The sequence below is a fragment of the Diabrotica undecimpunctata genome, chromosome 3 (genome assembly GCF_040954645.1).
Source record: "Diabrotica undecimpunctata isolate CICGRU chromosome 3, icDiaUnde3, whole genome shotgun sequence".
Taxonomy (NCBI): domain Eukaryota; kingdom Metazoa; phylum Arthropoda; class Insecta; order Coleoptera; family Chrysomelidae; genus Diabrotica; species Diabrotica undecimpunctata.
Window position 1 is genome coordinate 76,574,325 of NC_092805.1, and position 15,448 is coordinate 76,589,772.

Consider the following 15,448-nt stretch of genomic DNA (forward strand, 5'->3'; position numbering starts at 1 on the left):
GTCAAGACAAAATTAGAGAGTGATGATACATTGGCAACTAGAACAAGACTAAATATATCAGCTATAATGGAGTTAATAACAGTATGTACTGATAATACATATTTTCAACTAAATAATGAATTCTATAAACAAAGTTTTGGACTAGCAATGGGCTCTAGTTTATCTCCATTATTAGCCGATATATTTATGGAAGATTTTGAAACAAATATTATTTCTAAACAAAATTTAAAACCCTCAGTATGGTGGAGATATGTAGATGATGTATTCTCAATATGGCCTCATGGATCAGAGTTGTTGGACACATTCCTAAATGATATAAACGATAAAGAAGAACCCATATTGAAAGAGGAAGTTATTAAAAAGAAAATACCAGTATTGGTAAGTCAGTAACATATGGAGAATACATCATTTATATTTTTTAAATAACAAACATATAAAATCGGAATTTGGTATTTATTGAAGGTAAAATAAATGCAAGATCAAATACTTACCATGTCGGGATAGTATTATGAGGTTTTTTTCCTGGTTTTTCCCTCATAATTTACTATGGAATCACTAACAGGAGAATTTTACAGTCATCATGGCATGTATTTGTCTTTTTAAAGACGAATTACATGTTATGATCTTTTCTGACGGATATTCTCAAGTTAAAGTTGATTTCATGTAATCGAATGAACTATCTTATAAGTAAAGTCGTCCCAGGAACGCAACTCAACAATATTGGCAATATCATTTTAAAGTCGTCTACTTTAAAATGTATAATGTATGTCTGAATTGTCAATATAGATGAGTCAGATAAAATTAAATTATTAGAAGAATTTTTCACTAAGTAACAAAAACAAAATTTGTTTAATTTACTAATGTTTGTATTTTGAGAACGATTTCCGAAGTGGAAATTGAAACGTCAATAAACGTATTTTAACCTTTAATTGTGGCTTATTCCCAGTTAAATAGTAATTAATTTAAAATGCCACAAGAAAATAGCTTCAGAACTTATCCAAGTAATTAGATTCATGGTAGGTGAAAACCAAAAACTCAAATTCGGTAATATTGAGGTTTTCTTCATTACATTCCTCTTCCACACCCTGTGTTACTAAATGTCTCACACCATTGATCAAAGACTCCGCTGTTGATCCATCCCTTTCACAATTGGAAGACAATGAATGCCGGTTAACCATATTGTTGACCAACAATGTTTTAAAATGGTTTTTAAAATTTTGCACGGTAGGGTTAACATTCCTCCCTCCGTGCTGTCGAACTTGCCCAAAGAAATTTTCCAGGGGGTCCTGATTAACATCTCTTGGTCTATAAAAGGAAATTTCGTGCTTTACTCTCAGATAGTGGCTTAGATGTTCCAGTCCATTAATTGTCACCTCCCAGTTATGTAGGGAAGGTACCCTAACAAGTTGGTTTTTTTTATTTAAAAAATGCATCTTACTGAGATGCTGCTTGGCCGTATTCCAAAAATTGATATGCCCACTTCCTTCTTTGACAGCACATTTCAGTTTTTTCCCTGCACTTGGATACAATGTGTGTCCATTAACACTATCAAAAAGGGAATCAAAAAACTGTAGTACAGAAACAGTTCCGAGAGAATTTCTCTGTAGCACTAATTTGCCATCATTTGAAGATACACCTAAAAAATGATGTTTGTTTTATTTCCCATGTCACAATAAAAAGTAATGGTTTTCAATATGCAACAAAATTTATTTTGTAAAATAATTACATTAGCCAGGGTCTGCAAAATAGGAAGTTATGTTGGAAAATAACATTACCTTATAAATATCTACCACATTTTATAAGGTAATGTTATTTTTCCATAAAACTTCCTCGTGCGGACCTTTCTATTAGTTATAGAGTATATTTTCAATGCGCCATTTCCATCCCATTAAACAAATCCTATGGAACTATGTCTGCTTGAAAATGTCAGTTTAATGGTCTGCGTCTAATAAAAAATTTAATTGTGACTGTTTAAAGTTACATTTTCAAGTTAAAGTAGTTCAATTGGATGTGTTGAATCAGATGGAAAAAACCCATTGGCAACTAAACTTTATATTGATCCAAATAAATAAATTGTGTTAAAATTTTACTATTTAAGTGAAAGTATGTAACAATATGTGAAGTACTGAAAATTAAGTATTTTTAAATACTTTTAAAAGCAGCACAATCAGTAATAAATGTGAAGTTAGTACTTAGTTGTTCTTGTATACTGTGTAAAACTTACCTTTTCGTAAAAAGAGATTCATAATTGATGCCATCGTATGGCTGAAAACTTGAGCGGCATGAGAAACTTTCATCTTTTTCATGTATTTGGCATAAACGTGCCCCTTATGAATTTTGTTCAGTGCTCTAAATCTTCCGATATCATTATCTATTTCATAGGTCATTACAATGTCAGCCCAATCGCCTATTACAAGATTGTTATTTTTTTTCCAAAACAATTTTTTGGTCATAAGATTGTTCCTAATGCCTTTTAGTAAATGTGGAGGATCATATATGTGCACTATTGGGTGACCATTTATTTCATACAATTTTATTTTTTTTAATGTATTCTCTTGGGAGGCATTATATTTTACTAAATAATTTATGGCTCCTACATTTGTAGATCCTTGATCAGACACAGTGGCAACTACTGTAAGACCAGCTTTTTCACACTCTACTATAATTCCCTTGATTTGCCTAACTAAATCAATTGTAGTAGTGGTTCCTTGTGAGAATGTGTAGGCAACTGGCTGTTTCCATTTTTTTGTAATACCTATAACAAATGATGCAACTATAATAATAATAATAATAATAAAAGATTTATTCATCCTTTAAGATCTGACATATAAGACACCCATAATCCCTATTAACCCATAAAAAATGTATTTGTAGTATTTAATAGATATAACTTAAAATATATTGAATTTGTATGCAAAGTTACAATTCTTGATATCATAACATATGAATATGTCTGACTGTATATAACAATCAAAATTTGAACAGTTTATAATAATAATAAACTCTCTTTATTTTACAAACATATACCCACCTTTTATCATAAAAACTTGGGCATGATCAGCAAATTTGTTATTTCTTTCATCACCACAATCTACAAATCCATCAAATTCTCTATTTTTGGCATTTAGGTCCAAGTGTGGTTGTAAAGCCATTTCATCGAACATTAAAATACATACTTTATCTCGTTTACTCAATTTGGCTACATTCTGTTTTAAGTTTCTAAAAATAGTTTCATTAATTCCTGCATCAATTGGAATACGATTGAGCATATGATTCAAAGTGTTTTTGGATGGAGTTGCAAATAATTTCCCAAATAACTTGTAGCTCTTGGGACTTTGTCTCTGCAAAATCAATCCAAGAACTTTCTCTTCCAAATTGTACCGTCGCCCTTTTGGTTTAAATTTTGAGGCTTTTATTTGCAACTTTAAAAAATTTGCTACATGGGGATCCAGGTCTTTGGTCATGTTATTAATAGTCTCTTCCATAGTGAAACGTTTTTTACTTTGATTTCTTCTTTTATACATAGAAAAACTGTTACTAATTTTTTTCGCTCTATTGTATAAGGCTGCTTCCCTAACTGTGAGATTTTTTGTTTTGTTTACTCCCAACTCTTTGAGCAAAGTAAATGAAACTGAAACAAAATGTTTTTATTACTAATATAAATAAGTACAACATAGGTTTCTTGTTTCGATAATTTTTTAGATAATTTAGAAAAAACTGACCACTACGGATTTGAACCTGGTAATCCTTAGGTTCAAATCCCACCTGTGGTCGGTTTTTTCTGAATTATATTTGTCCAAAAAGCCACGCAAATATTCTCTAAAATATGAATAAGTCTTTACAGATTATTGTAAATTTTGTACTTTGTTTCACACTTACAGCATCACCAGAAATCATTTTAAAATTTTAAAGACAAAATGCCTAACCCAAATAGACTTATTACAAATATACTTCAATGTCAACTACCAAAAAATAAAAATTGTACCTCTTCTTCAATATGCTCACCATACACACTTGTGCAGCAAATTTTTGTTTTTTTCTTCAATGTTTAATATAAACCAAAAGATAAAATTAAAAAACTTTTAGTAGGTACTTAATTTTATTCTGTGTTATACTTTTAGTAGGTACTTAATATTATTCTGTGTTATGACATACTTTTGCAGGATATATATCATTATTCCATTCCATAATAGTTTATTAATAAAACACATTTAAGTATATTGATGAAAATGTGTTGTAATTTAACTAAATAAAGACCATAGATTTCAATAAACAATATTTAGAAAATAAAACCTCTCACAATCACACATTTCTAGTTACCAGTGTTACCAAGATGGTCACTACCAATTAGTTTCTGTAACTATTAACATCTAAATATTACTTACATTTTTTTTTCCTTGTGATCCCTTGTAAGCAAGTGCTTGGTGTTTCGTAAGTCACTGCAGATGATGTTGACGGTAAATGAATCTCTGCACTTTGGCAAACTGTAGTTGGAATCGAATATGTATGGTCTTTGGCTGATGTTGAAGGAAAGTTAACATCTTTACTTTGACCAGAAGTAGTAAGTATTTCAACAGGTGATGATGATATTATAGGACAACGTTTTGTGGGTATTGCAAACACTGTAAGTGTTCTATTAGGCCCTCTGTGATGGTCTGCAAAATGTACATCACAGATTCTTTCCTATCTATAAATCAATTGTTTGTCTTTCATCATCAAAGTCGAGTTACCAGTGGTCTCTAACCACATTTTAAAACGATCAGGAAATTTGTTAGGCAACGGAAACCTGTGCCGTGGTGAATTCCTATCTTCGCATCCCATTATGGCACATTTTTTGTTCCATGGCCCCATGTTTTCCTAAAACATTTAAAGCTATAACTTAATGTGGGATACAATTACTCAAGTAAATATTTTTAAACGAGTTTTTATATTTCGGAACTGGAACTATCAAGTTTTACCTATGATTGTTGCAAAGTTTTGGACTAGGACACAAAACTGTATTAGAACAAAACAACCCAGATGGCTCAGCAGTTTTAAGTCAGGGTAGGACACTTAAATATATCCAAGAACCCAAACCGAACTAGGGTAATTTAATATTTGATTATATATTATTAGAATCATATTACATACCTGGATATTAAACAGCTGTAGTAAATGAAATTTCCTAATGTAACAATAACTTCTAACTTAACTTAAAAAAAAAAACAAATATCCTTATACCACGCCTTAACTAAACAATTAATATTCTAATCCCAAATATGATATTTCAATATTCTAATTATAAATACGATATTCCTTGATCTAACACCACTTTTAACTAAAACAAATAATATCTTTCTACCCACGTCTATACCAAAGAATATAGACGCTTATAGAAGAATTGTTCAGTTATTTTTGAAAGGTAGCAAAAAGTGGGACATAGGTAAAGAAAAGTGGGACGAGTGGAACGCACGTGTTGCACGTGGTACCACTAAGGAGCGGTCATGTCAGCTGTGGCTCTACCATTGGGCGCGTTCAGCAGACGGAGCTGCTCCACAGTCCACAACTGTTGAGTAAAAGTCTGCAAAATCAAACCGCTACCGATACGCTACTTCCGGAGCGGCCTGTCAAATTTGGTAGCGTAACGTAAAAATTGTATCGCTACCTCCATCCAACATGTTGAGAGAAATGTCATTCATGACATTTCTGTACTAAAATTGAGGGTTAGGTCAAAGAATATAGACGCTTATAGAAGAATTTTTCACTGTTATTTTTGAGCATAGCAAAAGATGTGACATAGATAAAGAAAAGTGGGACGAGTGGAACGCACGTGTTGCACGTGGTACCACTAAGGAGCGGTTTGCTTCTAAAATATGAAAGAGTGGGGCAATAAATGCAAGTTTAGATATTTTTATATGTAGATGCCGCGTGGTCGTAGAATAGGATTAAATTTTTGCGTTTTATAAAATTGTTTAAAGAAAATAATATTATTTTAACTTTTAATAAATTAATCTTTTTAGAAAAATTATTATAATTCAAATTTTTAATTGAAATATGTACAAATCTTAAGTATAAATCAGTTTAAGACTATATTGTAATAATTTCACCAATATTCATTCATTGTGAAAATTATGTTTTAGATACTATTAGTTGTTATTTTAAAACAAGATTAAATAGTACCCATACAGCGTAAAAACTTTCACATATAGGTACTATTCATTAAAATGTACTGTTAAAGTTTATTTTGTTATTTCAAAAATAAATCAGGAATGCTTTTTGTTGTTATTGAAAAATTATGGATGAAATGGAAGTTTTGGCGAAATGGAAAATTTCATAATTTAGTAAAAAGTTTCATTGAATACTTTTTTTTTAAATTGAAATTTTTTAAAATTGTTTCGTTAATTTCTGGGCAGAAAAACAGTATAATAAAAAGTTATGTGACGGTTTTTCGTTGTGTTGGAACAAACCAATTTTTAATTCAAAGTTATACAATTAAAAAAATAAATACTTTGAATATTGTAAATATCATACATTTTTAAGTTTTAAAATTAAAAATTTAACAATTTAATATATTGAAAATAAAGATTTTATTGTGAAAAAACAAAAAAAAGACAGTTTGCAAATCAATGGCATCGAAATTTGTTTAGGCGTAGATGCAAAGTTACCCGTTCGTACTCCTTTCCCACTTCCCCCTAACTACATACTTCATTATGAAATTTTCATGATAGTTTTAAGCCGACGGCCACGGCACCACGCTGTGAGTTTATGCAGCCACCCTCTTTTAAAGTATAAACCGTAACCAAATCGCCCATTTGAACTGCTCTTCTATAAGCGTCTATATTCTTTGCCTATACTAAACAATCATTAGTCATCAACATCAATTAATATTCGACATTCGAGTCGACAGACGACAGTTATTTTAGCACAAAACAATAATGTTTTGTGATCTACAGAATCTATCGAAAATAGCGCTTGGTGGTGTGTTCTGTAAGTAATTCAATGATTACATTTTACGGATTGAAGTTGAACCCCCCTGAATAGTGATCAGGTTGATGGTTGACAGTATCTTGTCTTTTGTCAATAATTAACTTTTGTGATTGGTTAAAATTTTCATCGAAAACCCGGCAACACTGTTCATAGTTTCTCTCATTCCTTTTCCTTTCTACTCCCCGTATTCAAGAATACAGCTTTTTAAAATCGAGAGAAATTATGATGGAGCAGAAAAGCGAGTTAGCTTAGTGGGGAGTAAAATTTTCTCTCGATTCAAGAATAAGGCCCCTTGTGTACTCTGGTGACGTAACTCAAGCATCCCCACCCTAGTCGGAAGAGGCAACCGTAGTAAGTCTAGGAACCGTGGTCACACCCACCTTAAGTCCTTAAGTTACAAGCCATGAAGTAGAAATTTGGCAACATCTAAAGGTAGTCCCGGGCCCTGATTCTATTTCATTTCGATGTCGAAATTTAAAAGCGACTACGCCATGACAGTCGCAATCGCTAGCCATTCTCATTCATTTCGATTGTAGTTAAAACTGGGGATATTTACTTTATCATTTTGACACTGCTGAAAATTTGGGTTGGCCCTGTTGTTTATTGGCTGCACTACGCTTGTTTTGTTGAATGTTTGCTTTGTTTACGTTACGTGAACGTCTTTTTTTTCTTGTTTGAGTTGTTAAATCATAAATATTGGCCATTCTCAATTATATTTTGAATTGAAAGAAAAGATGGCAAGAAAAAAAAAGGCGATGTGGGAGATCCTTAAGTTATAACCACTAAGATTTGACTTAGTGGTTATATTCTAATATATTTTTAAATTTACTGCAGCTTAGTAATACTAACCCTAAACATTTTGGGTATCCTAGAGGCATAAACACCTTCTTCCAAATATGGTTCTAATACCCTTATTAAATAATTCGCAGCTTGTTTATTAATCCGGAATTACTGCCTAAATTGAGCATCACTTAGTGAAAAAGAATTTTGAGTATCCCGTAACATTCTTCTTATCCTCCGTTATGAACGTCGGATATCTAACCTCTCTAATTCCTCCAAAACTAGCAAATGTCCGTAAAACACAGCCATATTGATACTTTTTGCCTCAGTTTTCCTTGCAAGGATCAAAACACCGCCTACTTAAACTGAACCTAAGTTCACTTCTCCCAGTCCAGTCAGTCATGTCAGATTAATTTCGACTCGAAATGAAATTTCAACCACTTTCTTGAAGTTGAAATTAATTTCGATAAGTCAAAAACTAGTGACGTCGTTTGGTTAGTTCAGCTGAAATCCACAAGGTTCGCAAAGTCTCATTTCGACGTCGCCATATCGCACATGCTAAAGAAAAGTGACACTATCCAAAATAATCAATTTTACAGAATCAGCGTTTAAAGTTTTTGACATACTTTGTTGCGAAATATGATCCTTTAGAAATAAAGTTAGTGACTGAAATATATTTTTTTAAAAAACCTTATTTATTACCTTATACACTTAATTATGTAGTTTTTCTGTTTCCAAGTCTGATACTAGTAAAAAAATTAATAAAATCATTTAATATAGTATAAGCAGTGAAATATTTTTATAGTTACATAATTTTTTATTGAAAATAACAAGTTACAACATTCTTAAAAATATAAAAAAACTTAATTTATACCGTTGGCTACACAGTTGAAAAATTATCGGAATGAAATTAACATAAAAAGTCAGAAACAAATTAGAAAAAATTATAAAATATTATTATAATACGATACACTATAATACTCAGGTATTATATTTTGGTCTATCATGCTTTGTATGTGTTTTTTCTTTAATTCGCTCAAAGAAAGTCGTGTGGGATAAAATTGCTTTAATGGGAACTGCTGATTCATTGGTCGATTTTTCCGTGTTTTACACCTGTTAGAACCATCTATATCAATTTCTTTATAGTCTTCGTAGTACGAATTTTTGTAAGTTACTTTAATATTATCTTCATCTCTTTCAATTCTTATTACTTTAATATCAGTCAGTTTTACAGTTTCACCTTCTTTGTTTCATTGTAAGTTAACTAGATTTGCAAGTTCCTTGATATCGTAAAAATCTTTATAACATAATTCATTTACAGTATAAGGATTGCCTTTTTTCTTTGCTTTTCGTATTGCGGTAATGTATTGCGAAGGCACATAAATAGGACCGGACCTTAACGTTTTCTTTACTTCTCTTTCGATTGTAGAGTGGGCAGCGTCACCTTCATTTTGTGTATGCCCTTTTATTAGAAACTTATGTGTAATTGAAGTCAAGTTTTTTAAAGTTAGCAAGCAATAAACGTACAAAGAAATCATAAATTGGTTCTTTTGTTGACCACTGCAGTTATCTGAGTAGAAAATTATATTGAGGTTAGTAGATACAGTCATTTCTGACATCTTTCTAATATATTTAAGAACACAACTTGCTATTTCATTTGCTCCACGTTGGCCCTCTACCTCATTCCAGAAAAAACACTCAGTCTGGTCTCTTCCTATTGCTGATATAGTGAAATTAAAACAATTCATTTTACTTTTGTAGTAAAAGACTGAGACATCACCTCTTGGACAGGGCAAAACAGCTTGTAGGTCGTAACATGCTACTATTACATTGTCGCATACCAATAGTTTATCGTTATTCTTTTCTTCTCGACTTTTCTCTTTTTCAGAAATATGAATATTATATTTTTCTTGAAGAGCTTCCTTATTACCTGCTTGAGCGATGTTGTATGCTGCACAAAGATCACATTGATCTTTTTTTGGGACAAAGAAGCTAATGTTAAAGTCAGTTTTAAAAATTTTTCTATAAATTTGAATATCCACAAATGAAAGACTTTTTCTAATACAATCTTCTTTATAATCTCTATAGAGGTCTGAAACTGTTTTACCTCCATCAATGAATTCCCTGGTGGTTTGCTGCCTTAAATAGTGACTTTCTATTCGTGGAATTCCATTTATGTGATTTCGTACAGCAGATAATAAGCTATCATTTAATTTTGCATGTTTTCCATGTTTTCCTCTCTGTTCTGTATCAATTATTCCTTTGTTGTCTATCTTTGATATTACAGTACGTATTGGACGATCAGATATTCCAAGAGTATTCTTAAAAAAATTTTTACATACTCGCACTGTCTTAGATGTATCTACTTTCAAATGAAAAGATTGTTTAAGTTTCCTGTTACTGTTAACCATTTTGTACTGATATTTTGGGATAACAGGTACCATACTCCTTGCAATAAATTCTCTCTGACGTGTCAGCGATCCCATAGCCCAATAGCTATCAAATATCTGTTTTCGAATTTCTTCTGAAATGTGGTCAGCACATTTTAAACGGCATTGAGTTGTACATGAAGATCCCATTTTTCTTGCAGGTATAACCCTACGGTTACGAGAAGCTGACAGGTATTCCTTTCCTGAATTTCTCAATGTTTTAGCAACTGCCTTCCTACTTTGTCCAGGTCTTCTAACTATTTTTGGCACAACGCAATCGTCTGCTTGTTTGGAGGACAGATTTTCAATGCCTGTAGCAAAATTTGACGGGGTAACTGCTGGTAGCGCTAATTGATTGTCGGGTTGTACCAAACCTAAAATATCATTATAATTTTCAAGAGCATTTTGTCGCATGTTAATGCTTTCGACAGAAATGTTGTTTTCCGTAGCAACATAAACGGGATGTTCTTCTGATTCGCTTTTATGAGTGCCTGATATTGAACTAGTTGACAAACCTGAGTTGGAAGATGAGCTTGTGCAAGACGAAGTGGTGCTAGAAGAAGTATCAGAGCTTGAAGAGGAGTCGGAGCTAGAAGACGCCCTGCGTAGTTTTTTTGTATTGGATGGTGCCAGCAAATTTTTGTAACGGTGTTTCTTTGTGTTGGACGAATAATATGGCAAATATTCTTTATCGTCGTCTGACACTGGAGAAAAATCGGAAACATTGTCCACAGTATTATTATTGTGTTCACTTAGATCTGTATTATTCAATAATATGGGAGTATTTGAATTGGGGTCTTCCACATTAGATGCTGTTGACAGTAAAACCTCCTCGTTAATAATTTGCTTTTCCGTTGGCATTGGATCATGTGCAATATCACAATTCTTGTATATTTGTGTTGAGTTAGGTGGATCGACAGATTTATTAGCTAGCTCTACCAATATTCGTCCACGAAACGGCATTCTGAAGTCTAAAAGAAAATATTGAGCATCAGAAACATAAAGGTGAACTTATAGTCAAAATAACTATTTTTACAGTTTTTCTCAGATTTTATTTACAAAGAACCGATTTTAAAAATGATTATATTAGTATCTATATGATTAGTATGTTATTATCTTTGTTACCAAATGAAAATTCATATTAATAGATTGAATAAACCAAATAAAAAAAACGACGACACAACTATGGTGTTTAAAAATTTTAATAATTAACAGTCTCAAGTTTGCAGTAAATTACGACATAAAAGCCAAATGTAATCATATATTTAAATAATCGTATAAACAACAATGTCACTAAACAAAACATGACGCTATGGTAGCACTTGCTGCAGCTATTAATATTATAAATTAACAGCTACAATGTCACTAAAGACAAAGTGGCGTTATTGCTAACCACAAAGTCAATTATATTTACAAGATGTATACGGAACAGTGGCACTAAACAATAAATGTCGCTTTTGGAAGCGGCTAATTTAGCTATTAATACTACAAACCAAAAGCCATAGTGACATTAAAAATAAAGTGACGTTATTCCTAATTGCAAAGTCAATACTAACCTTAAAACTGATACAGGTAAAGTGTCCTTAAACTGAAGAAGACGTTATTTCACAATTTGAATGTTAAGTTGTAGTAATCACGTTCGTCACCACTGACATAATGACGGTTTTCAATATTGTAGAAGATCATCTTTCAGAAAATGACAAAACGGATTTCTGCCATCTAGTCGGCAATAGTTGTACTAGAAAAATGATATTTTTATTGTATTGTGTATTTCTAAATTTTGTAGTAGATGCCGCCATCTGTACAAAATACGTAAATTTCGTATAGTGTCACTTTTCTTTAGCATGTGCGATATTAATTTCGACATGTTTTGAGTCGAAATCTCAATTAGAATCAGGAATCAGGACCCTGTTTGAATGTAAACAGTTGTTTACAAATGAATCCATAACTATTTGTATATTCTATTTTTTAAATTAATATTAAGTGCTTTTATGTGTCTAGTCAGTTACTTAAGTTAGTCGTTTATTCGACTAATTATTGATATTGTACTACAGGTTGAAATAAACTCAAATGTAAGTATACACGTTGTTAGGTTAGGTGTGGAATTTCATTATTCTCAGTATTTATTAGGTAATTTTTAATTCTTTTGTTATATTAACTCTTTGGGCAATGAAATCACAGTTTTTGCGACAACTGTGGGTTTATTCTCCAGTTAATATCGTAATAGTTGAAATGCCACAAAAGCTTAAATATATTGTTCTTTTTCAGTTACAGATGTCAAGACATTGTTGTGTACCTCGATGCAAAACTAATTACACAAGCTTCTGAAGTTGGAAGGGCCTGTAAGCTCATGTTCTTTCCGAATAGATAAACAATTATGTAATTAGTGATTAAAAGCTATCAAAGAAGACAATTATACCCCAACAAAATCTTCTGTTCTGTGTGCTAAGCATTTTCATTCTGAAGATATAGTACTTCATCATACATGGAAAGACAAAGAGTGTTGTGTCTGAAAAACTAAAATTGGAATTAAATGCTATTCATAGGATTTTCCCCAATCTTCCAGCATATATGTCTATTCCTAAACCTATAGACAGAAGTGATCCATGTGAAAGACAACATCACTTTGATAAAGAGAACCACAAATTGGAACAACTGGAAAAAGACTTTCTCAAACAAGATTTAATAGACTCGTTTGATAACTTTATTAACAAATGCAGCATGAAGATTACTTTAAATGAGTGGAATTAAAAAGTGACGAATGACAGTGTATATTTTTATTTTTTAAACATTCAAGAATGTAGTGACTCATATGACATTGGTCTAAAGATATTAAGTAGTGTTAAAATTTCTAAAAATTTAAAAGTTACTGTACATATAGTGTACTGTATGTATAGGTGAAAATTTGTTCAAATGGTCAAGTATTAACTTTATCCCTTTAGCGCCTCTGGTGGGTCATTTCGGTACTAATTAAAATTTAATGGGAAATTCAAAATATTTTATTATTTTCCAATGGAATAATCTCACATATTGTGAGTGATGTGACAATACCTATCTGCTTTTTCACAAGTTTTGTAGGGAGACGAAAAACTTTATTTAGAGTCACCTCCTGTTTTCATATGATATTTTTTTGACTTGTTTTGTAGTAAAGTCATAGAATTTACTACAAAACAAGTCAAAACTTACATATAAAAACAGGAGGTGACCCTAAAAAAGGTTTTGTGTCTCCTACAAAACTCATGAAAAAGCAAATAGAGATATTGCCAAATCACTGACTATATAATATTATTAAAATAAAATATCATAACTTACTAAGCTTGTAAGTAATACTCATAAATTATTTGCAACAAGACAAACTGGAAATGTGAGTATATTAATAATATTCTCAAGTTGCAAAATATATAAGTTTTTATTATTTCTTCTGTCAAATGTGGTTATAAGGAAAAGGACATATAAAAAAATTATACAATTTTTTTTTTCTAAATATATGTGTATTAATTTGCTGTTTCTGATAAAATAGATATAAAATATATTTATTACATTGGTATAATATACTTTGATCATTTAATAATAAAATTCTATAACTGAATAACATATCATGAATTTACATAGCTCATGATTTTTATTTATTTAACATCCCATTTATTTACAACTTTTAAAGCAAATTAGTGAGATGAGGTTGCAAGAAGCAGAAATACAGCTAGAAGAAATGGAAGATGAAAGAGAGAAAGATAATATCCTAACAGAGGAAAAAGTCATCAAAGCAATACAAAAACTGAAAGAAAACAAAGCTCCTGGATTAGATGGCATACCATCTTAACTTTTAAAACATGGCACAAAAAATCTGACCTATAGTATACATAGACTAGTAAAACTGATATGGAGGCAGGTGAAACTACCTGAATACTGGAACATAGGTATAATTGTACCTATACACAAGAAAGGGAACTAAACAGTTTGTGATAACTAGAGATGCATTACCCTGCTAAATGTGACCTACATTCTTTACAATCGACTGTCGCGATATTGTGAAAGCATAATAGGAAAATATTAGTGTGGGTTTCAGGAAAATATCCATCAAATATTCCTTTTAAGACAAGCTTTAGAAAAAACATATGATTATGGAATTGATACTTATCATTTGTATGTATATTTTAGATGTGCCGAGGAAAATGTAGACAGAAACGCACTATACAAAGCCATGGTAGAATTTAATATCCCAATACACTTAGTGAGGTTGGTGAAAGCAACCCTCTCAACAGTTGAGTGTAAGGTTAGAGTGCAGAACGGAATATCAAGAACTTTCCAGACATAAATAGGTCTTTGACAGAGAGATAGCCTATCATGCCATGTATTCAAGATTGTTCTTAGTGAAAGCTATTAGAGAATCTGGAATAACAACAAGAGTGACGATTATTAATGGGAGTGTACAAATACTAGCATATGCAGACGACCTTGATATCATAACAAGAAGAAGGGTGGACCTGGTTCAATCGTTCACAGCATTAAAAGCAGCAGCAGAAAGAAAGAGACTACATGTTAACACTAATAGATATATGATATACATGAAGAGTATATGAAGGTCACAAATAATAATCAAGTAGAAAAACCTGAAGATCTAATGGTTGGAAAATATACTTTCGAAGGAGTAAGGGAGTTCATATATCTAGGCTCACAAATAAACCACTGTTATTTTATCATAGAAAAATTAATCTTGTGAGACTTGAAATACTAATTAATATTTTGTTGGGAAATAAGCCACAATAAAGTTAAAAATAAGTTTATTGACGTTTCAATTTCCACTTCGGAAATCGTTCTCAAAATACAAATTTTGTTTTTGTTACTTAGTGAAAAAAATTCTTCTAATAATTTAATTTTATCTGACTCAATCATATTGACAATTCAGACCCATATTATACATTTTAGAGTAGAAGACTTTTAAAATGATATTGCCAATATTGGTAAGTTGCGTTCCTGGGACGACTTTAATATAAGATAGTTCATTCGATTACATGAAATCAACTTTAAATATTTTTTTTGCGCCAATTGATTTATACTGCCTGCATATGTTCTTTTTGCTGTCTTTCCTTTTAATATTTTGTTAATATTTGCACATCAAGTAAAAATATGAAAAGAACATAAAAATTCAGCAAACAATTGCAACATATTGGGATTCGTACAATTAAAGACATAACAAAATTCCAATTGAGTTGTTAATTGATATACTAAATTAAATTTAATATCTTTAATTGTACAAATCTGAGGTATTATTA

General features: G+C 31.3%; 1 protein-coding gene across 1 annotated transcript; it reads right to left on the reverse strand.

The window, feature by feature from the left end:
- Positions 1-837: 837 nt before the first annotated feature.
- LOC140435909 (uncharacterized) lies at positions 838-11,138 on the reverse strand. The gene is made up of 6 exons (XM_072524621.1): positions 9,677-11,138; positions 9,066-9,316; positions 4,386-4,683; positions 3,032-3,631; positions 2,225-2,755; positions 838-1,636 (listed from the first exon to the last, which is right to left on the reverse strand). The coding sequence occupies exons 1-6, from the start codon at positions 11,136-11,138 to the stop codon at positions 987-989; spliced, it is 3,792 nt and encodes a 1,263-aa protein (XP_072380722.1). The 3' UTR covers positions 838-986.
- Between the last annotated feature and the right edge of the window lie 4,310 nt (positions 11,139-15,448).